Source organism: Peromyscus maniculatus, chromosome 9 (genome assembly GCF_049852395.1).
Source record: "Peromyscus maniculatus bairdii isolate BWxNUB_F1_BW_parent chromosome 9, HU_Pman_BW_mat_3.1, whole genome shotgun sequence".
Classification (NCBI taxonomy): domain Eukaryota; kingdom Metazoa; phylum Chordata; class Mammalia; order Rodentia; family Cricetidae; genus Peromyscus; species Peromyscus maniculatus.
In genome coordinates, this window is record NC_134860.1 from 62,504,774 (window position 1) to 62,528,279 (window position 23,506).

Here is a 23,506-nt window from a genome sequence, read left to right on the forward strand (position 1 = left end):
GACAAAGTTGGGTATCATTCCTTGAGTACTGTCTACTTTGTATTTTGAGACAGGGTCTCTCATTAGCCCGAAGCTCAACAATCAGGCTTAGGCTTGCTAGCCAGCGAGCCACGGAGACCCACCAATCCCCACCTCTCCAGAGCTAGGCTTCTATGTGTGTGTCACCATGGCCAGTGTTCCGTCCGTAGGTGTTGGGATCCTAACTCAGGGCCTCCTACCTGTCAGGTGAGCCCTTTTCTGACTGAGACATCTCTCTAGCCCCTCCCATATGTTATTAATCTTTTCAAAACTATTTTTATTAATTTGTCTTTTAAAACTGAAAATAATTATGGTATATAATGTGCCACCTTATGTATTTACTGTGGAGTGATTCAATTAAGCTAATTAACACATCATCCCATGTATTTACCATGTTGGGGTGGGGGGGGGTAAGCCAACCTGATGTCTACTCTCAAACAATTTCAACTGTAGTCGACTCTTGGACGAGAGCTCTCCCGGATGTGACTATTTTGCATCAGAGTGACATTTTCCACCCTCTGACAAGTGTCCCTCCACCTTTCTTTCTTTCTTTCTTTTTTTTTTTTTTGTTTTGTTTTGTTTTGTTTTGTTTTTTCGAGACAGGGTTTCTCTGTGTAGCTTTGCGCCTTTTCCTGGAACTCACTTGGTAGCCCAGGCTGGCCTTTAACTCACAGAGATCCGCCTGCCTCTGCCTCCCGAGTGCTGGGATTAAAGGCGTGCGCCACCACCGCCCGGCTCCCTCCACCTTTCTTTTGCACCCCAGCCCCAGGCCCTGGCATCCACAATTCTACTTTCCGCTTCTAGGAGACCACTTTTTCTAGATTCCTCATGTGAGGGGATGGTGGCCCCATCCTTCTGTGCCTGGTTTACCAACTGAGCAAAATGCCCCTCAGGCTCCTTCCTGTTGCTCTAGTGACGGAGCTTCCCTCAGGCTGACCCTGGATGCATTTTTTTTTTTAACCTGTTCACCCACTGATGGGGATTTCAGGTTAATACTTACTTTGCCTCTTGTGGAAAATAGAAACCGTAAAGAATCTTGGGAAAGATGTAGGGGAACGGTACTTGTGTTTTCCTGGGGCCTAAGAAGGTGCAATTGTTCTGGAAAACAAAATGGCCGTGCCTAAAGAACCCCCAGAGGGGGCTGGAGAGATGGCTCAGCAGGTAAGAGCACTGGTTGCTCTTCCAGAGGACCTGGGTTCAATTCCCAGCACCCACATGGAGGCTCACACCTGTCTGTTCCAGGGGATCTGACACCTTCACCCAGATACACATGCAGCCAAAACACCAATGCATATAAAATAAAACCAAATAAATATCTCAAAAAAAAAGAAAGAAATTCAAAAAAAAAAAAAAAAAAAAAAAAGAACCCCCAGAGAGTATTCTGTCCTGGGTATAGTCACCAGAAGAACTCGAATCAAGATTCAAAGAGGGCTGCATTTGCGTTCCTCTCAGCATTGTTGAAAACAGCAAAAGGTAGATACCACCCAGGTTCTTGTGGATGGTTAAATGGATAAACAGACCGTGGTCCATACATACAATAGGATCTTACTCAACCAGAGAAAGGAAGAGATGTAACATACAGTGTGACACAGATGGACCGTGAGATAGTCTGCTGTGTGAAACAAGCTAGTCACAAAGGGGTATTGTGTGATTCCACACCTAGACACTAGAAGAGTCAGACTGATGAAGAGAGAGGCATGATGGGAATTATCAGGGGCTAGGGAAAATGGGTTGAGGACGGGTGTTTAACAGCCACAGAACTTCAGTCTGGGGTGCACAATGGTAAAGATTCATAACAATGTGAGTGCACTGACCAATACTAAACTGAATGCTTAAAACTGTTAGAACAGTAACTTTTGTATCTGTTATTTTGTTGTTGTTGTTGCAAAACCAAGTTTTACTTTAACAAAACATTTTAACACCATCCATTCAAAACCTACCCAACACACGACATTCTGAGGTCAGATACTGGCACAAACACTTGTGCCTACTGTTGGGTGCTGAGGGTGCAGCACCAGGTCTGTGGCACTGGGTCGCAGTCCAGCTGGACACCGCGGATATCGCTCGGGTTTCTGGACTCGGTCACCAGGATCATTTGGTGTAAGGGTTGGTTCTGTTGTAGCAGTGCTTTACACCACACAGCAGCAGCTCTCGGCATCACTGAAGAGGACAGGGAGGGAAGGACTTCCAGCAGATACCAGCTTGGCAAATAATAAACCTTATAATATACAAGCTTAAGTTACTGCTGTTTGCCAGCTTTAACATTAACTGTACATCTAGAGGAAGCTGGCTGGGTATGTCCTCCAAGGGTAGCTTGTAAGTTGGAGCAGTGTCTAGGAAGTTCATTTTAAACAAAATGATGGGACTACCTTGAAGACGACATTTTTTGCAGAACCAGTGTCTTGCACCCTGTATTTGTTATTTTACCAAACAAATTATATCATGCAACTGATGACACTTTATGTTGCTGTTAGAAAAAACCAAGCCAAAGTCACACTGTTTCATAAATTACAAGTCTATAAATATGGCTTACACTCCTTATTTGTGTCATTCTTTTAAAAGTTTTATTACATTTATTTATGTGTATGTATGGACATGGGAGGGGGCACATACATACATGCAGAGGTCAGAGAACAATGTGTGGGAGTTGGTTCTCTCCTTTCACCATGGGGGTCCCAGGGATTGAACTCAGGACCTCAGGCTTGGTGGCAAGTGCCTTTACCATCTTGCCAGCCCTTATTTTTCTTTGATCCAGCAGAGTTCAGATGTATGCTGCTTTACTATGCCTTGTACATAATTTCTTGTGTTTTACAACTCAAGACTGAGAAATAGCTGAGGAGGATACAAGCAAGGGAAAGAATGTCATGTTTTATGTTACCTGTACTTGACCCATAGTACTCAGGTTTTCTTCAGACATGATAGGCAGGGGCTTCAGGTTCAGCTCAGTGGTAGCATGCTTGCCAGGCATGTACAAAGCCCTGGATTTGATCCTCAGTACTCAAAAATCAAATGCTAGTTTGGTTCACCGAGGCTGAATAATCAATTCAGTTTTTGCTGTTCTCTACATCTGTTCACTGTCTGTGAAATGTGAGTGTGGAGAAAAACAATAGAACACAACTGCTCCCTGGCCTCTTTTTTTTTTTTTTTTTTTTTTTTTTCATGCTTTCTCAGAAATCTGAGAAATGTCTGCCACATTTGTAAAAGAAATTGATCCTTTTCCTATTAAAAAAATAAAAAGAAGAGGCCTGTTGGATGAGGATTAGGGGCAAAGGAGGATGATAACATTCATAACCAGCTGGTTTCATAGCTGAGGCCAAAGCTTTCTGCCAGGTACGGGAGGATGCCTGGGCTGGACTAGTCCAGTCCAGTGTGGGAGGGCTTTGCCGAAAGGTCAGTACTGGGACCTGGGTGATGGGAAGTCAGTTCTCAGCTGTGACACAAGGCTGTCACTCTCGGTGTCCTTCAGACCAAGGTCTCGTCTGGCATGAAGAAGGAGGGATGCTAGAATCAATGGAACTGAAGCTGAGATCACTCTCCAGGACCTGGGCCATGACGACAACCTGGGGAGGGAGGGGTAGCTCAACAGACTCTAATGAGCCAACGAGAAGTGCTCTGGGGATCTCGTGTCCCCGTTGGCCCGTGAGGCATTCTCTGCAACAGTCCGACCCAAGTCCCAAGCTACCCTTGTCCTCTCCTCTTCACCTCATAGACTGCACAAGAGAGGGGCAAGAGACTCATCTGGCAGCACCCCAGATCTTCCTGGACCTCCCCGAGCTGTCCTATTGGGAGGGCCTTCCTCTGGCTCTTCTATATTGCAAATGACTGCGGCTGGTAGGAAGGTAATGTCTAAACCAATAAAGTGCTAATGTGGTAAATGTCATCTCACTCCTGCCCAGAACAGTCCTTCAAAGACAGACAATTCCCACCTGAACTCCAGTTTCCACACCCCACCAGGATGTCCCACCCACAGCCCACAGGCCCACGAAAGCTATGAAGGCAGCCCGTATCAAAATTCTAAAATTAAACGGTTTGGTGGGGGGGGGGGTGTTGTTTTTCGGGTTTTGTTGTTTGTTTGTTTGTTTGTTTTGTAAAATGGTTCTTATACACGAACTTTGTAGAAGACAGCATTGTGTCACAATGTCAAAAAGCTAGAAATGCCTGCAAGAATCATGTCTCTTCTCCCAACTCCAGACAAGCTTCCTGCTCTCTCAAAACAACATGGATGTACCTCAGAGGTCACACCACAGGCCTGGGTTCAGAGGCGTCTGGGCCCCATCCTTCTGTCCTCAGGTCTGTCTGCATCCCGGAATAAAATGGAAGTCAAGATCATCAACATGTGAAAAAGATAACGAAAAACAAATTTGCCTTAGAATATATCTCCCAAGCCAGGGATGCAATTGGAAGAGGTTTGCCTAGCAAGCAGGAGGCCGGGACTCTATTCTCCAGCACTGCATAGAGCAGACATGACAGTGGTGCAGGCCTATAGTCCTGGCTCTTGGAAGTTGGAGGTAGAAGGATCATGAGTTCAAGGTCATCCTTGACTACTAACTAGTTAATCAGTGAGTTCAAAGCCAATCTGGGATATATGAGATCCTGTCTCCAAGGGGGTGAAAAAAGGCTCCAATATCTAAGGACTGTCCTGTCCTTTGAGATGCTTCAGATGACCTGGGGAGAGGCCCTGCCTCTAATTACCCACTGCTTCTCCATCTTGGAAGCTTGCTCCAGTTCTCAGCTTGCTGCTCCATCAGTCTCGTGGGCATGGACAGACTGCTTAATTACAAACATTCGCCCCAGCCTTTCCCCTGGAATGCGTGGCTGCCACTCTTCTGCCCCAGACCCAGCTTCAATAGTTTTCAGTCAAGGTTCAGGGAGAAACCCACCACACTGGGATTTGATTATTTACCAACATAATGTTGGCTGTGAGCCAGCAAGACACCAATACATTTTCCTTTGAAGTCTGACATATTGCCTGCTGTTTCTAAGTCTGTTTTCTCGGCTGGCCATCAAATAACCAGGACTGTTTAAAGAAAAAAAAAAAAAAATCACAATTCAAGGTGGGGGCGGGGGTGTTGTTCTTGTGATGGGTTCCTCATAGAGACACTGATCTCATTCCTCACACAAAGGTGTCCCCAGGAGTAGGGCACATCCCTGGGTCCTTTGACAGCTGCTGGTCCCAGGTGTTTTTCTATACATTACTCCAGGAAAGGCCTGCCAAGGACTGACCCTGGTGTCAACAGTAGGAGCAGCTGGGGGACAGCAGTAGGAAGTTGTCCCCCGGTGTCTTAGACTGGAATGTGCTCTCCTTGCTGAAGGGCCCCCAAGACAACCTGACATAGATCACAGGCCTCTCAGAGGCTGGTCATCCCCAAAAGCTACTGTCAGGCTATCAAGGGCCAAGGGACAATAAGGGACAGCAGCTGCTGTCGCTTCCTAACAATTCTGCCACATTCAAGTTCTCCTTGTAGGATCCTGTATCTGAGCAGCCTCGATGTGGGCTTTGAAATGAGAAGATAAAAGGATTTTGAGTATAAAATGATTTGTTAAGAATAGGTTTAGGGCCAGGTGTAGTGGCGCACGCCTTTAATCCCAACACTTGGGAGGCAGAGGCAGGTGGATCTCTGAGTTCGAGGCCAGCCTGGGCTACAGAGTGAGTTCCAGGATACCCCAGGGTTACACGGAAAAACTTTGTCACAAATAAACCAAAACAAAAACCAAAAAAAAAAAAAAACTGAGTTCAGAGCCTCAGCACCCACATTTCAAATGACAGACAGACAGACAGACAGACAAACAAACAAACATGTGAGTCGAGATAGGCGGATCCCCAGAGCTCATGGGCCGGGCAGCCTAGCTAACGGCAAGCCTCAGGTTCAGTGAGAGACCGTGTCTCAGAAGATCAAGTGGATCACAATAGGGGAAGACACCTGACAGAAACCCCTGACCTCCACACATAGTACCCTCTCCATACCCACACCCACACACACACACACACACACACACACACACACACACACACACACACACACAAAACAAATTTTACCATTTTGAGCCACAGTCAACTCTCACTAATTGGAAGGGGAGACCCTGAAAGTCTATTTAGCCCCTGCCTGTGTGGGTTAGAAATGAACGACTTGCATCCTTGCCGTGATGGAGCGTTCACCGGCCCACATCACTGGACAGTTTTAGTACACCATGAAAAGCACAAGCTGCAGTCAGTTCCCCAACTCCCACAGGAGGGCCTTGCGATAGGTTTCAGAACTGAGCACTGACTTTTAATTTGAAGGCGGTCAGGAAGAGGGGCAGACCAGTACTGAGGAAGGTCTTCCAAGTTGGCTCAAGCCCAGGAGCTGATACAGTGACAACATGACAATATCCACTGGCTTGCAACCTTTTTAAACCTCAGTTTGTCCACCTTAGTTTATTGTTTTTCAATGTCTACCTCATTCAATGTGTATCTAAAAGTTATATTCCAGTTACCTGAATTCCTGTAAGCTTATATCTTATTTTAATATAATTTCTAGTTCTTTTCTTTAAAAAAAAGTTTAATAAGAGAAGGGTCTCATTCTCTCACTGTACAGCCCAGATTGGCATGGAACTTGTGATCCTCCTGTCTCATGCTGGCATTACAGGTGTGCACCTCATGTGTAGTTTAGACATTGTTTTTGAGGGCAAGCTTTCATATTTGGGAGTGTCAGAGTCTGGGTGGCAAATAGATGTTCAAAGATTGTACTTTAAAGGTTTTAAAAAATTATGTGTATGGATGTATGCCTATGTGTAAGTATGTATGTGCATGTGAGTGCAGGTACTTGTGGAGGCCAGAAGAGGACACTGGATCCCCCTGGAGCTACAGTTACAGGCAGTTGTGAACTAACTACCTGGCATGGGTGCTAGGAACCAAACTTGGGTCTTCTGCTAGAAGACTGTGCTTTTTTATTTTTTTAAATTTATTTATTACGTGTACAGAGTTCTGTCCGCATGTATGTCTGCAGGCCAGAAGTGGGCGCCAGATCTCATTACAGATGGTTGTGAGCCACCATGTGGTTGCTGGGAATTGAACTAAGGACCTCTGGAAGAACAGCCAATGCTCTTAACCTCTGAGCCATCTCTCCAACCCCGAGGACTGTGCTCTTAACCACTGAGCATCCTTTCTAGCCCCTAATGTTTAAAATAACTCATCTTTCAATTCTAGCTTGTGACTACAATCTCTTGCCCTTGCTTTCACTGCCCACACTTCTCCATTGATACATTTTTATTCTATTTGCTGTGATAGATCCTTTTGTCTACAGGGTGTTTTCCATAGCAGGTCTGAACTGACAGCACTCCCCCAGCCCCAGAGGGCTACAGTTGGATGCTCTGTTGGACAGAGTGGCCCACAGCCAATAGTTGTCACTTTCATTAAGATATTGCAAGCAGAGAAAACCTTCCTGGGACAGGCAGGCATGGAGGGCTCGCCAGCGATGTTCTCATATGGGAGAAAGCAGCCTCTCAGCTCGGCTGGATCTTTAATCTCCAGATGAGATGCTGCAGTTTCTCTGCCCGCTTCCCAGGACTGCCATATAGATTAGAAGGGGGATGGCCACAGGGCGCTCTCAGACATCACAGACAGAGGTATTACATAACTGCAAAAATGTTCTGCTTCACTTTTGCAGAGTGTGAGCTCCCTCTAACCAGAAAGTGAGCATCAGAGGCAGACCAGAGGAGTGCCAGGGACCAGGGCCTGTGGCCTCCCTCATTAACATTGGCCCAGCTGATGAAAGAGACCTGTAAAAAAAAAATCACAGATGGACTACAGAAGACAGAATAAGAAACATGTCTTGAGTTAAGATAATTGGCAAAGACTGAATGGCAGGAACTATGTTTTAGGAGCCATCTTTGATCACCGGGTACCACACACTTCTGTATTTTTCATACCAGAGTGGGCCTTGATCCCTCCAAGCTGATCTAAAAGCCTAATTGTAGCTCAGCAGTCACCAGCAGAGTAGATTAAACCATAAAGCCGCCATGTAGACATCATTCTACTCGGCATGTTCAAATCTTCAGCCACCAGATGAAGTTACAGTTGGTGACACTATTTTGGCATTAATGTATTGAGACCTCCAAGGCTGCAGGAGGAGTTTGGACAGGTAAGCAGCTCCCCTGTTGCTCTGGGTAACTGACAGGCAGACAGATGCAGCCAGTGTTGGCCACATTATTTGCTACTAAAATTGACAGGGGGAGGGAGCCGGATGGAGACTTTCACTCCAAACAGCATTTTCCCAGCAAAAGCTGCATCTCAAGAGTCCTTCAGAGCACTCTGGGAATGCACGGGAGTTTACAAATCAATTTACTAAATTGGCTTGGCTGGAAATCATGCTTTTGTGTGTGGATCTGGCTGTAAGGTATTTTTCAATCTATCGGGCCCTGGCAGGGCTTCTTCAAGCAGTACAGAGAAAGGTGACATCAGAAAGAGATGTTAGTTCCAAGCCAAGTAGACTCCCCCTCAAACCCTAGTTCCAAAGGCCCAGTGACCCTGGGTAAGTCACATGACCTCTCTGAGCCAACTGCCTAGCTAGCCCACCAGCCTCTTGAAGCGTTGACAGGGTAAGTGCCCTGTATATTTCAGAGTCAAGTGCTGTCTTAACCTGACCTTTCCAGTACAGCTATAAGCAACCTGGGATGACAGGAGTTCTCCCCACGCCAACCATTCTCTCATCTACCACAGGCCAGGTGGACAAGTGACATAAAAGGAGCAGAGCTCTGGAAACCTCACTCTGCAATGACTGCATCTACTTAACCAAATCGGGAACTTCATTTAAGCAGCAGAGAGCGCCAAGCTGCGCTTACAAAGACAGAATTTTTAGATGTCAGGCATATGCTATTTTCGGTTCTGTATAATTTTGCCCTTTCGATATTGAGAACTTGAAGAATTCTGTAAGCGGTCCATCTCCGTTTGTTTGTTCATTCGTTTGTGTTTTAAGTAAGGCCTCAAACGTACAGCAATCCTTCTACCGTTGCCTTCCTTCCGAGTGCCGGGATCCCAGGCGTTGCTAGCACAGCTGGCTCGGAGACTATTTTTTTTCACATCACACCTCTCGGCCATTCAGCCGGTAGCAGCATGCTTTCCAGGCTCACTATGATCATCACTTGAGCCCTGAGGTCTTGAGTAGGGAGGAGGCAGGACAAAGGGCCCAGACCTAGAGAGGTCTCAGGATTCACTCAACTCTAGAAAGCTAAAAGGTGTCTTGACCAAAGTCACACTGTGAAGGCCTTTGGTAAGGTTTTAGTAAACCTCTGGGAACTAACATGGAATGGAAAAGAAAAGGAATCTTGACATGGAGTTACATGCCCTGGTGTTTCCAACTCTGAGGTCAATGTGTGTTAGTTCCCACTACATTGCAGGAGACAGAGGCCTGTTAGGACAGGCCTGTGTCATTTCTCTCTCTTGAAGAGATATTTATTAGTCATCACTGTGTCAAAAAAAAAATGCATGAGAAAATACATTATAGCTTCTGGCTTGAGTCCACGATGGCTTGGCCCATCGTCTAAGGGTCCTGCGGCGAAGCACAGCATCGTAGCGTGGAGGCCAGGGCATAGCAAAGCGGCTCATCTCATGGTGGCTGGTGAGCAGAAGCGAAGGAGGGCAAGATAAGACCCCAGGAGATGAGAGCGGCCTTGCCTGAGAGGACCTCAGAGCATTGCTGGAGAGAAAAGTCCAGAGACAGAAGCAAGGAAGGGCAGCAGGGAGCCGACGTGAGGACAGGAAGGAGGAGAGGAGGCAGGGAAGGACAGGCAGAGAGCTGCCAGAAGCAGGGACGTTTAGAAGGCAGCGTGACAGACAGACAGACAGACAGACAGACGCTATGGAGGTGGAAACGCAGACAAAGAAGTCTTCACCAAATGGTTCAGAATTTGCCAAAAAATAAATAAATAATAAGTAAAAATTCAAAAAACTCACAACTGTAATTTTTAGGTATGTAACCAAGGACTGGACTCGGCTCTGCTGGAAATATTTTTAACTAATATTTTCTACCAGTGAATGTGCTCAATTCATGGAGAAAGGAGAGACCATCCAATTAGGTGACCATAATGACTCCAAACAACCTGATAAAATTGTGCATCTATGTGAAAAAGAAAGAGAAGCTCAAACCTTAAATTAATTAGGTTAATTCACAGTGTGGACAAAAGGAATTGCAAACTTGCAGTGTGATATCAGGCCTGTCAAAGTTAGACAAGAAAACATGCTGGAGTCTACAAAGTAAGTATTCCTGGGCCCAGAAATTACTAAGAACTCAAGAGTTTCTTGGCTGTAACGACTTGTAAATATCTAGAAGAGCCCAGATTTTGAAGCCCCGAGGACACTTTACTACAGCTAAGAAAGTTGGCAGGAAGCTTTGCACAGTATTTGGGTTTTCTTTCTGAGTTGATATCTTACCAAATACAGCCATCTGTGTTCCCTCTGGGAAAGGTTCAACCGTTCTGTTGCCACTGACATGGTGCTTGGCTGGAAAAAGAAAGAAAGAAATGTGAGTTTAAGTGTAAAGTTTGACATGCATACTAACACATGTCATTAAATGTGTCAGTGAGCCTGTTTCCCTTCAGGAGTTAGGAACACACCAAAGCTTACCCTCTTAAAAGAATCCCTGTCACCTGGTTTTATAAATAAATCTGAGTGTGTTACATGCCCTTTTGTGTACGCGTGCTCAGGCCCATGTGGGTTTGAGGAAGCAAACATGCATATGTGTGCATGTACATACAGTGGCCAGAAGACAGCCTTGGATGTCATTCCTCAGGTGGGATCGACTTTGGTTCATGTTTTGTTTTGTTTTGTTTTGTTTTGTTTGAGGCAGGGCCTCTCACTGGCCTAGAGCTCACCAATTTGACAAGGCTGGCCGGTCAAGAAGCCCAAGAGAGCACACCTGCCTCTGCCTCCCTAGCACAGGGATTAAAAGAACATGCCACCACATCCAGCTTTTTACATGGGTTCTAGGAATCGAACTCAGGTCCCCAGGCTTACAGAGGAAGCACTTTACTGACTGGGCCATCTCCCTAGCCTTTTACTTTGTTTCAGTCTCAATGATAAAGTAGCTTAGACATCAAACTCTGGCATGATTTTTGTAAATGAATGTGTCAGACTCCAAGTTCTTACAGGCCTGGACAACTGAAAAATGTTGGACCCTTGGTTAGAGGGTCCCTACTGAAGCTGACCACCCTAGAGAAAGAGGGGATCCTTGAAATCCAGGTTGAGTAGGGATGTCTCCCCCTGATGATGTCCAACAATCAGCATATTGATAAAGTTGGTATTTAAGCAAGAAGTGCAGCAGGAGGCCATGGTAACCCACTGTGATTCAAGCACTCTCCCAGGGACAACTGCCTTGGGACCCATGGATATCCAGTGCTTATCAGCAGCCATTCAGCCCTGAAGTCCCACCACCAGTGCAAAGTAGAGATGTAATGAGCCTCCAGGTTGGGACTTCCAAAATTTGTTCTCAGACTCCCAAGCAGGGAACTCCGGAGAACACTCCATCTGAGCACATTTGATAATGTTCTTGGCGATGTTCAAATATGAGTATTGACATAGAAACACACAGGAGGAACAGCTCACTCATGACACTCAGCCTCCCCGTGACTTAATGGCCACACTATGTCTACTAAGCTCTAGCAAAGGGCGACTAGGACACAACCTGAGTGAGCGTCAGAGGATCTTGGTGAGCCACAGAACTATCTGGTCCAGGTGTGATGGGCTATGACACTAGATTGAGATGGGACCATGCCACAGGAGGCTTTAAGCTCCTATCCAAACCATGGGTTTCTCGGCACCCTTTGCAGCACTGACTAGGTGATGTAGACCCTGTGAGTCTGCGAGGCCCCTTCTAGCTCATTCCCTAAGTTCATCTCAGGGTTTTCTATTGGCTTGCAAGTAACAAAAGCGGGGAAAAGGGAAAGCAACAGCCCAGAGTGGAGACAGACAGCTGGCAGGCTCAGCAGCTGCCTGGGGCCCTCAGCCACTATTGGACATAATCAGCAGAGGCACGATGGAAGGTCCCAGATGACCCTGTCTGGCTCACTCCCATGGTTAAGCTCCTTGGTCAATGCATTCTTGTAAACACATGGAGACCAAGGCTCTGACTTATGAGCAGCCCTGGCCCATCCCTTAACTCTGACTAGTGAATTTGGAATGTCACTTTTACCCGTGCCAAAAAAATCAGAAACTCCTTCCTTTAACCCACTAACCCCACCTGTAAGAGTTTAACCTGAGAAAAAAATGTAGGTGGGAAAAAAGAGGATATACATAACAGAATGTAAAGTTCCACTTGCCCTAAGGAAACCTCACAAACTGCTTAGAAATTACATTCACGGCTTTATCAAATGCAGCTGTTCCCTCTGAACTGGACATGACTATCGCCATCTTGAGTCAGAGCAGCTGTGATCACCAGCACATTACCCAGAGATCACCAGCACATTATCAAGAGATCAGACTTACTAGCCTTCCTTCATGGAGGGACTGGGAGGCTTGGGAGCCTTCAGGAGAGATTTTCAGAGTTCTCCAAGAGGTCCCTCTCCCCATGGTTACATAAGAGAGAAACTGACTTAATACTGGATCCAAGTAGTGCCAGTGCCTAAAAATTGCCCATGGGACTGTCAGGGCGGCAGCTTCTCATGAGTCCTCCATGCTGCTGGTGGGACTCTCAGTGGTCTAGTCAACCTATGTTCCTGTGAGCAGGTCCAGGAGACTCATTGGTCACCAAGCTAGACTCGGATGAAGTCCTTTCTTGGCTTGCTGATGATCTCTCTGCCTGGGCTCAACAGATGTGACAGCAATGTCTCTCAAGCACTAGTTAGAGCAATGAAGAGATATCACATCTGCAGTACTGGCAAGAGGAAACAGCTTTATTACACCATTCATGTGGACCACAAGGACAACAACCTGAAATGCGGGTATTGAGAGGAAAGTGAAAACACAGTGAATGTGGGGGTATTTCTTTCCATTCGACACTGCCTTTGTCGTTGTTAGATTCTTTTTCTTATTGTCTAGGATGAAAATACTCCAAATTTTAAGAAGCCACAAAACCATAGACTTCTTCGTATACTTTTTCCCTTAGCAATTGGTGTCCTGGGCGGGCCAAGGCTAATCTATAGCCCAGGTGAAGCTCACACTTAAAGAGAAGGTGAGTCTTCTGTGGCATCGTGGTGGCATAGGAGATGGCCTGCATCACTGCCTTAGGAACAGGCCACCACCACCACCTCTTGGGCTTGCTTCTTCTTGCTCCTGCGCTACCCACACATACTGTGTCCCTGAGTCTAGCTAACTTCACCTTCCCTTTACCATGCAAATTGGCCTTGTCTCAGTGCCTTGACTTCTCTGTCTGGCCTCCAGTGACTGCCTTTCTGTATCCTTTGCCCATTTATTCTTCCCAATGTAACACAGCTATCTTTCAAACATGAAAAAACATCCAAATTATATGACATAATGCTGTGGGTTGTTCTGTATGTCCTGTGGGAGCCCTTCTTGGGTTCTTTGTGGCGTTACCCAGCAGGTCCGCATAGAGGATGATTAGGACCATGGGCCTGAGTGCAGGTGTCTGAGATGGTCTGCACTTGGCTGTGCTGGGGGATGGTCTGTATGTCAAGTTGTTCTGATTGATCAATAAATAAAACCTGATCGGCTGTGGCTAGGCAGGAAGGATAGGCGGGACTAACAGAGAGGAGAAATAAAAGGACAGGAAGGCAGAAGGACTGACTGCCAGCCGCCGCCATGACCAGCAGCATGTGAAGTCACCGGGAAGCCACCAGCCACGTGGCAAGGTATAGATTTATGGAAATGGACTAATTTAAGCTATAAGAACAGTTAACAGGAAGCCTGCCACGGCCATACAGTTTGTAAGCAATATAAGTCTCTGTGTTTACTTGGTTGGGTCTGAGCGGCTGTGGGACTGGCGGGTGACAGAGATTTGTCCTGACTGTGGGCAAGGCGGAAAAGTCTAGCTACAACATAATCCCCCAAGTACCCTCCAATGTCCATCAAAATTGTTACTGATAAAAAGAAAATAAATCTGAGCAATCAGCTTCAGGGGGGACTGGGTCATCTGGCTACGTCTCAGAGTCTCCGTCTGTCAGGGTGGGAAGGCAAAATGGAACAGAGTGCCCTCATCAAGGCAGCCAGGAAGCAGAGAGAACCCTGTGTCTATGGGCTCTTTCCCTTTTCCTCTTATATTTCACCAGGGCCCCCAAGCTACATGATGATGCCACCCACACTCAAGGAAGGTTCCCCACCCCTAAAGGGATCACCCTCACAGACACACCCAGAGGCATGCTTTATGAACCTGCTAGGCAAGTCTCAATGCAACCAAGTTGACAGTCAAGATTACCCCCATTTCCCCATCTCTGCTGGCTCCCCATTACTCTGAGGCTAGAGTCAATGTTTCTACTGGACTTCAAGGATCTGTAAAGACTGACTAGCAACTCTCTCCTCCCTCTACTACAGACACCTCTGCCTTGCTCACTACTACATGGACAAGGAGACCGAATCTCCCAGTGAATGGCAAGCTCGGGAGGGCAGTGGTCTCATCCTACACCTCATCATCTCATGATCCCAGCATGTAGTGACACACAGGTTTTCAGTATTTGTTAAGCTAATCAATAAACTAAAGAGCATTTAAAAGTCTCTTCAAGCCAATATGAAAGATGTATCTTATTTGATCCAGTAAATAGACACACACACACACACACACACACACACACACACACACACACTGCTATATTACTTAATGGGAGATAGTCTAAGAAACTGATTATTAAACACCATTCTGTATGTTCACACAAACTAAACTTGGCCAAGACATCACTAATTTTACAATGAAATCTTAGGCCACCATCAGCTATGGTCTGTTATGATTCAAACATTGTTGAGACCTATGACCAGATGGATTTTATCTGTCTGTGTGCATGTATGTGGGGTGTGTGTGTGTGTGTGTGTGTGTGTGCACATTTATGTGTGTTGAGTATAATGTGGAGTCCAGAGGACAACCTCAGCTGTCATTCCTCAAATGCCACCTGTCTTATTTTTGAGATAGCATCTGTCACTGGCCTGGAAGTCACCAATTCAGCTAGGCTGGCTGGCCAGGGAGCCCCAGAGATTCACCTATATCTACCTCCCCAGCACTAGAGGGGAGAGAACACATTACCATGTCTGGCTTTTCTAAGTGTGTTCAGGTCCTTATGCATGCAAGGTAAGTACTTCAGTAACTAAGCCATTTGCACAGTCCTGTAGTAGCCTTTATAAAAAAAAAAAATACAAAGAACATGTTTCCCACGTATAAAGGTGAACACTTAAAACAGCCACTCAGAAACAGTGACCCAGCTGGGTGGCCTAGAGAGCAGGGAGTCAACGTCTCACCCTCATATGTAGGAGCCTCCTGCTTAGCTGCTTACCTCCTTGCCTCTGGGGAGATGGCCATGCTGAAGGAAGTAAACGTGAAAACATTCCACACTGGACAGGAAGAAAGAAGTCTTCACTGTCCTCTCTGGTGACATGTCCCCTATCTCATCTTTTATTCCAGAGCCTGAGGCCCACAGATAATTGTTTCTATAAATTGATTTTGCATTTTCTTCTAGAATACAGATCATTGAGTCCTACGTCAGCCCTGTGGCAGTATATGCAACATTAGCAAGCGAGCGTCAGGACAGTCTAGGGATGAGAGGCGGGGTTCTGGAAGGAGGTTGTGCGCTCTTGAACCCCTACCATGCCCTGGCTACATGACCTTGACATACCACTTAACCTCTGAGACTTTACCTCGTTTGGAAAACTCTCTCCATTGCATGTTTCCTCATTTGAACTACCTCACGGTGCCTTTGAGAATTATGTTAGATATGTAAAGCCTGGCACACTGCAAGTGTTGTACAACCACCAGGCTGGCACTGGAGTCTGCGTGGGATGGGAAAAAAACAAGATCTGAATCAGGAAATGGTGGATCTCCTCCTTCTCCACACCCGTGGTCATGGCAGACATCACTAGTCACTTTTCCCATTCTCTCAAAATCCTTTCACATTATAACAACCCAGAGAGTCAATTATTCAGAGATGGAACATGGAACAAAATTACCTGTCATTCTTGGCCTGAGTGAATGAAACAGAAAGATGGGACCAAAAAAAAAAAAAAGGAGTTGTTTTCTTCTTCACTTCTACCAATAAACTGTAGTAAAATCCCCTGGATAATCTACCAAATTCCCTGCAGAAGTACTCTCTTGTCTATGGAGGAGGGAGTCCCAGAGGATGCTTCCAACTTTAGACATGGCCAGCCTTTTACATACTGTATTTTACTCCACATGACCAGCAGCCTTGCTACGTGGTACCAGAATTAATCTGTCCTTCCATCTTTCTTGGTGGGTATTGAGGGGTGGGGTGTTTTTTTGGTTTGGTTTAGTTTTGCTTTTTGAGTTTTCCTTTTTTGCCTGGTGTCTCCTTTGAATCGCTATTCGTGAATTCTGGGACCATGATTGAGTAAAATAAGGGTTACTTTAACACAAGTACCTCAATACTGCAAAAATACTGATAGCCAAGATGGCTGCCAAGTGGCTAATGGACAGAAAACCAGACAAAGGAACGATCCATATCCTAGGCAAGGCCGAGTGGAAGGATGCACTATTTCATCATGTCCCTCAGAACAGTACACAGCTTAAAACTCTTGCTTATTTCTAGAATTTTGTTGTTTAGTTATTTTGGGCTAGAGTTGATCCCAGGTCACTAAAACCTCAAAAAAGCAAACTTTCAAATAAGAAGCAATACAATATACAGCTTCAGAATAAGGAGAGAGTAGTGGGGTGGGGATGAGGAATGTGAGCTCTTTAAAAACAAGCACATGGGAGATAGAAGCAGGAGAGTCAGGAGTTCAATGTCAACCTCAGCTATATAGAGAACCTGAGGCCAGCCTGGGCTATCAGAGATCCTGTCTCAACAAAGTCCAGCAATGCAGGATTTATTCCTAGAAGGCAAAAGAGCATTCCCCCATTGAAACTCTGCCACAGCAACATATCTGGGGGCCACAGAGTCAGATACCCTTTAAACATACTATGTTGGTTACCTATTTGGGGGTGACATAGGTGTTTGTAAATGGCAACATTCACAAGTTTATACCCTAAAATCAGTGGCAGGATTCACCACAAGGAACCAGCTCACCAAACAGAAAAACCGTGCATTAGCTGGGTCCTCACTATTGATTACTGCAGGGAAGGACAGGAGGGGTGACAGGCAGAGACATCTGTGGCCCAGGCACAGCAGGGTAGGAGGCCTCCAATCTGGCTGGCTGAGCACACGTCCCTGCCCCTGCTCCCTGCTCAGTGGGGGCCCTTCCAAAGCCATGTGTGCAGCTCATGGTGATGATGTGTCCTCTGTCAAGGGTATATGAGGCTGGGGGTGGCTCTTCCTCTATTCTGAAAGCCTCCTGGCTGAAGAACACAAAGGTTAATGTAAGCAAGGGTCAGAGTCAGCTCTGATGGGCATTTTGAAAGGGGCTCAGGGGACATGTTCACGGCTTCAGAAGAAGGCACTGATGCCACCGGATTTTGCTCTGTGAAAGTCTAAGATGCTCCAGATATTATGGCAGCTTCCTTTTCCTGAACAAAGGACAACAAACACTGCCTAATAGCATGTCTGCAGTAATTCAGACCCATACATAACCACCACGCCCTAAGCTGACTGGCTCCTATTTGAATTATGATGGCTAAAACCTGTATCTTATGAGTGAAGAGGATGGCAGGTAGCAGGGGAGCAGACCCCACCCCTTAGGCTTCTCCTGAACACGAACTCCTCCTGACTGACTAGTCAATGGAATATTGCCCAGTTATAAAGTCTAAGAACAATGGCTGCTGTCCCGGAAGTCCTGCTCAGCCACCGGAACTCAGTCACCACAGGGTAGAAGAGCGTTGGACCTGACTATACCTGCAACAAGAACTTGCCACAGAGTGCTGACCTCACTTCAGGCCACAGACACTGGGGAACAGGGTCTGAAAGCTGAAAGCGGGACAAGTTTAGCCTCTGTGCCTCCATTTTGTGTCGTCTTCTTTGCCAACTATCATCCTTCAAGTCAGATTCCTGCTCAACCCTACACGTGGGCACGCAGGTCATCTAGTGGCTGCCTCGGAACTGGTAACATAAGGCTGATTTGCTTCAAGTTCACCTAACTTCTCTTACCTTCTTCAGGACTGGAGATACTGAGTGACCAGGAACACTAATGCTTGCAGGGAGGTCACCCCATGAGTGACAATTACCCCACAATGAGCGACCTAAGCTCTCCTCACACACATCTTAATGTAGAGAACCGAATGACCAGATTGAGCAATAGACATCCCCAGAACCAGGGGATCCTCACAGAACCATCCTCACAGAACCAGACCTGAAATAATGATCAACATACCATTGTTTACCGAGATTGCCAGACTGTATGCAACTGACCCCATTTCATTCCTTCCTCAAGCACTGTCAATATTCCCAAACACAGGGTTTAGAATACCAGCCGTCTGACTCCCAATGTCACCACATTCAGTGAGAAATTCCTTCCTTACTCTATGTTTCCAAACCTTAAAAGTGGTAAGTGGTAGAAACTGTTTTGTTGGGACAACACCCTCATCCTCACAAAAATATCCTGGTAAAAGCAATTTGGGGGGAAGGAGATTGATTTGGCTTATAGTGCCAGGTTATAATGCTTCCTTGTAGGGCAGTTTCGGTGGCAAGTTCTTGAGACAGCTGGTCACATCACATCTACCGTTGTGAGGGCAGAAGTTATGTTTTAAGTTTAAATTAAGAGATCTAAAAAATAAAAATGCCTCTAACCTGTACACCCTACTTGCCCAAGGACAGATAATTTCCCGGAATGCTTGGGGGCTGTTGTTCATATAAGACAACAAGCCCTGTGTTTTCACTTCTGTAAATAAGGTTGGTTGCCCCAACTGCACAGGATGTGCTTGATCACATGTAAGTAGGAGGTATGTAGACAGGAAGTACGTCAGAATGTATGCTTGCCCCCTATTGGATGAAGGCAGGAAGTATGTAGCCTTGTGGGGTTTGCCTTTATAAGCACCTGCCTAACATAATTTGCCGCCATTTTCTGGGAATACTAGGTATGGCACTGGCCAGTGTCCATTGTCCTAGCCAGTATCTAATGAAGCTTGCTTCAAAATTGGCTCAAAAATTGTGGTAGTGGTTTTATTCTCACCTGGTGGGATTAACAGAGTCAAGAGCAGAGAGAAATGTATGCTGCTACTTGTTCGTTTGCCAATTAGCTCTCTGCTACCTTTCTTCATTCTTACATGGTCAAGGGCCCAGCCCATGACACGGAGCTGCTCACTACGGGTTAGATCTTCCCACTTAGACTAACAGTTAAGACAACCCCCACAGACACGCCCACAGGACACTCTCATCTAGGTAACTCCTTCCTCAATTGAGAATCCCTTCTCAAGCGATTCTAGGTTGTATCAAGTTGACGGGTAAAACTAACCAGCACCCCAGCTTCTAATGAGAATGGTGATCAACATTCTCATTGGGCCTGGGACGGAAGGAAAAGTCTGCTGACCTCCCCAAACAAAGGAGTCTTTCGATGCCTTCCCTTAACTCTTGACTGCTCCTTCTCTGGATCACACATTCAAAGCATCAGGAAGAACTAAGCAGGGTTCACGCAACCCCCAAGATCTAATTTTGGACCAGTCTCTTCCATCTTCAGTAGAAGAATCCCTCCAGAACAATGACCAGATCCTGCCTCGGGTCCACTTCACAACATCAAGGGCAGTTTGTATGTCACTGAGATGTGGGGCAGGGACCCTGGGGGAGGAGAGAGAAGAGCCTCTAGGCAAGCATGCCCACGGGCACGGGAGTCCTATCTACTTCCGGCATTCTGTTCTTCTGGTCTGGGGCTACAGTGTTTGGGGAAAAGCTAACAACAATAACAACAAGAATGAGTTCTGACGTTCTGCGATAGAAGGTCAGTCATTTCTAACGTATTATCATACGTGGTTTCCCTACGGCATTGGGAAGTAAGAAGAACGGGGCTGCGAGAGCAGGTCACACAACCCCTGCTCAGTAAGGAAGGACAAAGGCCCAGAAAAACGACTGCAGGACAGTGGCTGCTGTAATGTGCTGGATTACAGGGGATTTTTCTTCCTTCTCCACATGACTGTGGACTCTAGTTTTGTTGTTGTTGTTTTCCTGAGAGACATGTATTTGATCATCAGTCTACTAAAAAGAAAAAGAAAAAAACATAAAAAACAGTATTTTAAAAACCAAAATGTCTTCTTCTGGGTTCAATCTCATATACAGAGAAGCCTGCTGGCCTGCTGCTGGCCTCTCTGTGTATGAAATTACCAGCAGGTCCATGCGCTGCCTGCCCCTTCTGTCAGGACTCACCAGACCCTGCCTCTCCATGATCCAGGCACCATGAACTCAGTCGTGCCCTGAGGGATAAGGGCTCAGCTGCGAGGGACTGGCAATGGAAGCAGCTGTGTGGCCAGGCTATTTGTTTCTGTCTGATGGGGGCTGAGACATTGCTCCAGACTTGGGCAGGGCTGATGAGTTCATTAGTTCATAAACTGAAGAGGCAGGCGCGTGCAGGAAGGATGAAGAAGAAGATTGGGGGGGGGAGCGCGCACAGAGCCGCCCCAGCATGTCACGGCAGAGGAATCCATCCTACAGCCAAGCAAAGTTGGGAAGCTTCTGGGTTGCTGGTTCTCTGCCAGGCTCTGTGCTTCGTGTCAGTGACACAGAGAGAAAGAGGAAGTGTCTTCCTTGTCATCACCCTTCATCAGCTAGCACAGCCCACCCCCTCCGCAGGACTGCTGGTCATATCCATGCTCCTGGCTTCTGTGCCAGAGCAGGCTGTTGCTCTTAAAGCTCCCTGCTCTGGTGCACTCCCCGAGGTCCCCGAGCTCCCAGGCTCACCCCATCATCACCCCAGGAAATGCATTCCACCATCATCCCTTTCGTCTGGAGCGTTTCACTTTGGTGATATTTTTATTAATCACTACATTGAACCACACTGAACCACAGCTAACTTCTGCACTTGGGAATACATACAATATTATAGGATGGAAATTTCCTGACTTCCTGAAATCCTCCCCCTCATTAATGCAAGTAAATCCTAACAACTGTCAAAATCAGATCACCTTGGAGTTGGGGAGATGGCTCAGTTAATAAGGTGCCTGCCACCCAGGCATGAGGACCTGAGTTCAGATGCCCAGTACTCATTTAAAGAAAGCCAAGCATGGTTGCACCCATCTGTGCTGGTTACATACCAGTGCTGGAGGGAGAGAAGACAGGCGGGTCCTTAGAACTCAATGGCCAGCCAGTCTAGTCAATCCGTGAATGTCAGGTCCTGTGACAGGCTGTCTCAAACAGCAATGTGGAGAGTCGCAATAGAGGAACATGGTTATGTCCACCTCTAGTCTCCGTGTGTGTGTGGGGGGGGGTGTGGGTGTGGGGGGGGGGTGTGGGTGTGGGTGGTGGGTGTGTGTGTGGGTGGTGGGTGTGTGTGTGGGTGTGTGTGGGTGTGTGTGGGTGTGGGTGGGTGTGTGTGGGTGTGTGTGTGGGTGTGTGTGTGTGGGTGTGGGTGTGGGTGGGTGTGTGGGTGTGGGTGTGGGTGTGGGTGGGTGTGTGGGTGTGGGTGTGGGTGTGGGTGTGGGTGGGTGTGTGTGGGTGTGGGTGGGTGGGTGTGGGTGGGTGGGTGTGGGTGTGGGGGTGTGGGTGTGTTGGGGGGTGGCACATGCACACACACATACTATATCCACAGAGCATGCACATATCCATGCATGCACACATTTTAAAAAACAGATAATCTTGAGAGTATAAACTGCATTTAAAATAAAGCTACTTTATGGATTATGATCTGTGTTTCAGCCTGAAAGACTGAGTGATGTCCTTGTGAATGAAACTGTTGAAAATGCTGGTGTACAGGAGGAAGTCAAGACTAACCCCTTCCACACTAACGTGTGTCTCTGTGACCTATGGCTTCGAAAGCACCATGTAGATTTTAATATGCATGGCAAACATATCTTTGGGAAGAGACAGAGGAATCATACTTCTAATACTGTTTTTTTTAAATGTTTGTTTTTTTAAGACTCGTAGGGGCTGAGCTTTGCTGGTTCGCATTGCTTTACGGCCCTGGTATGTCGCTGACACAAAGTTATTCGCTTTCTCCCTGGTATTTGTCAGGGAGATCAGTTTGGGCATATTAAAATAACAGCTTCACAGCACAGCCAAGTCCTTGGAATGTAATAAAGGTACACAGACCTCAGCGGCATCTCCTCATCCAATCACCAGGCACATTATTTCCTTGGAGCCTAACCCAGTGCTTCTTGTACACATTGAACTCGGCTTCCAGTAACAGTTCCACACAACACTGTGCAGAGGAGGCAGTTCACAGTTCACTGACACCCCAGAGCATTCTGCTGATCTTTTCTTTCTTCTCTGTGAACATGTCAGCCGCTCAAGCAGGTAACTACGCTTTCCCTTGATGGTACATAGGCTGCTTGAAAGTGGTATATGGTGCTGTCAGCTGTCAGTCAGCAGCTGAGCAGGAGGGGCCGGATGACTCCCCGCCCCCACCCCACTCTCTGACAGTGATAAATGGTCAGCCCGAAACTCAGATGAGCCTGTGGGGCCCAGCCCTCCCCATGCAATCTGTTCCAGTGAATAGTCCCCCTCCCCACAGTATCTCTGGCAGTATCCGGCAGCATTCCACTTAGGTCGGGGGAGAGTGGGCCTGGTTGGCTCTATGGCTGCTATTCAGATATTGTTCTGTGCTGGAAGCCCGGGCTATATTGGTACAAACCTCACAGCAAACTCATCTCCACTCACTGCCCTTCACGCAGGGAATGAGGTGGATACAGCTAAAAATACGTGATTTTCAGAAAGACAAATTGTGGTGGGTATGAACACAATGCTGGCTTTGTACAGCTGGCCCCTGTTAAAGGAAGAGGCTCCCGGTTTCTGAAGTCATTGTCTGTTTTGAGAGATCAGAAGGGAGGAAAAGGTTCTAAGGAGAATAAAGTATTGATAAAGAGGTGGGACGCCGGCAGGGTTCAGCCAAGACTGGACCTGCAAGATGAGACGCTGTCCCTTTGCTTGCGGATAAATATGAAGTGCAGGGGTTAGATATAAAAAGGGTACCAGCAGCATTCTGCTGCAGAAAAGCATTCTGTGGGGTAAGAATGGAATGTTCCCCATATGGAACAAGGAAGGGAAAGTATAGGAGAGTGTGTATGACACACTGAGGTTTGCTTAAAAAAACAACACACACACACACACACACACACATCTTTAGAATCACCTCTTCCTGGAGACAGAGTACCTCTGAACTGGCTGCCCTGAAGATACTATCTAAGGACCTAGCCTTTTTCGATAGCAGGGTGCATTCACGGCTAATTAGGGGAAGTTAGATAACTCAGTGCATGTCCATATTGAGAAACATAATGAACAAAAATCTTCAACCATCGTTCTAGAAATGACACAGAAAGACCTTCTGTGGTCATTT

General features: G+C 46.6%; 1 protein-coding gene across 4 annotated transcripts in view; it reads right to left on the bottom strand.

Moving 5' to 3' along the window:
- Msra (methionine sulfoxide reductase A) overlaps nt 1–23,506 on the bottom strand; it is a 333,253-nt gene that overhangs the window by 187,365 nt on the left and 122,382 nt on the right. For all 4 annotated transcript variants that reach the window (XM_006988796.4, XM_016007236.3, XM_042285014.1 and 1 more), the window contains exon 2: nt 10,427–10,495. In XM_006988796.4, coding sequence (XP_006988858.1) covers nt 10,427–10,495 — 69 coding nt within the window. The remainder of the gene's footprint in view (nt 1–10,426; nt 10,496–23,506) is intronic.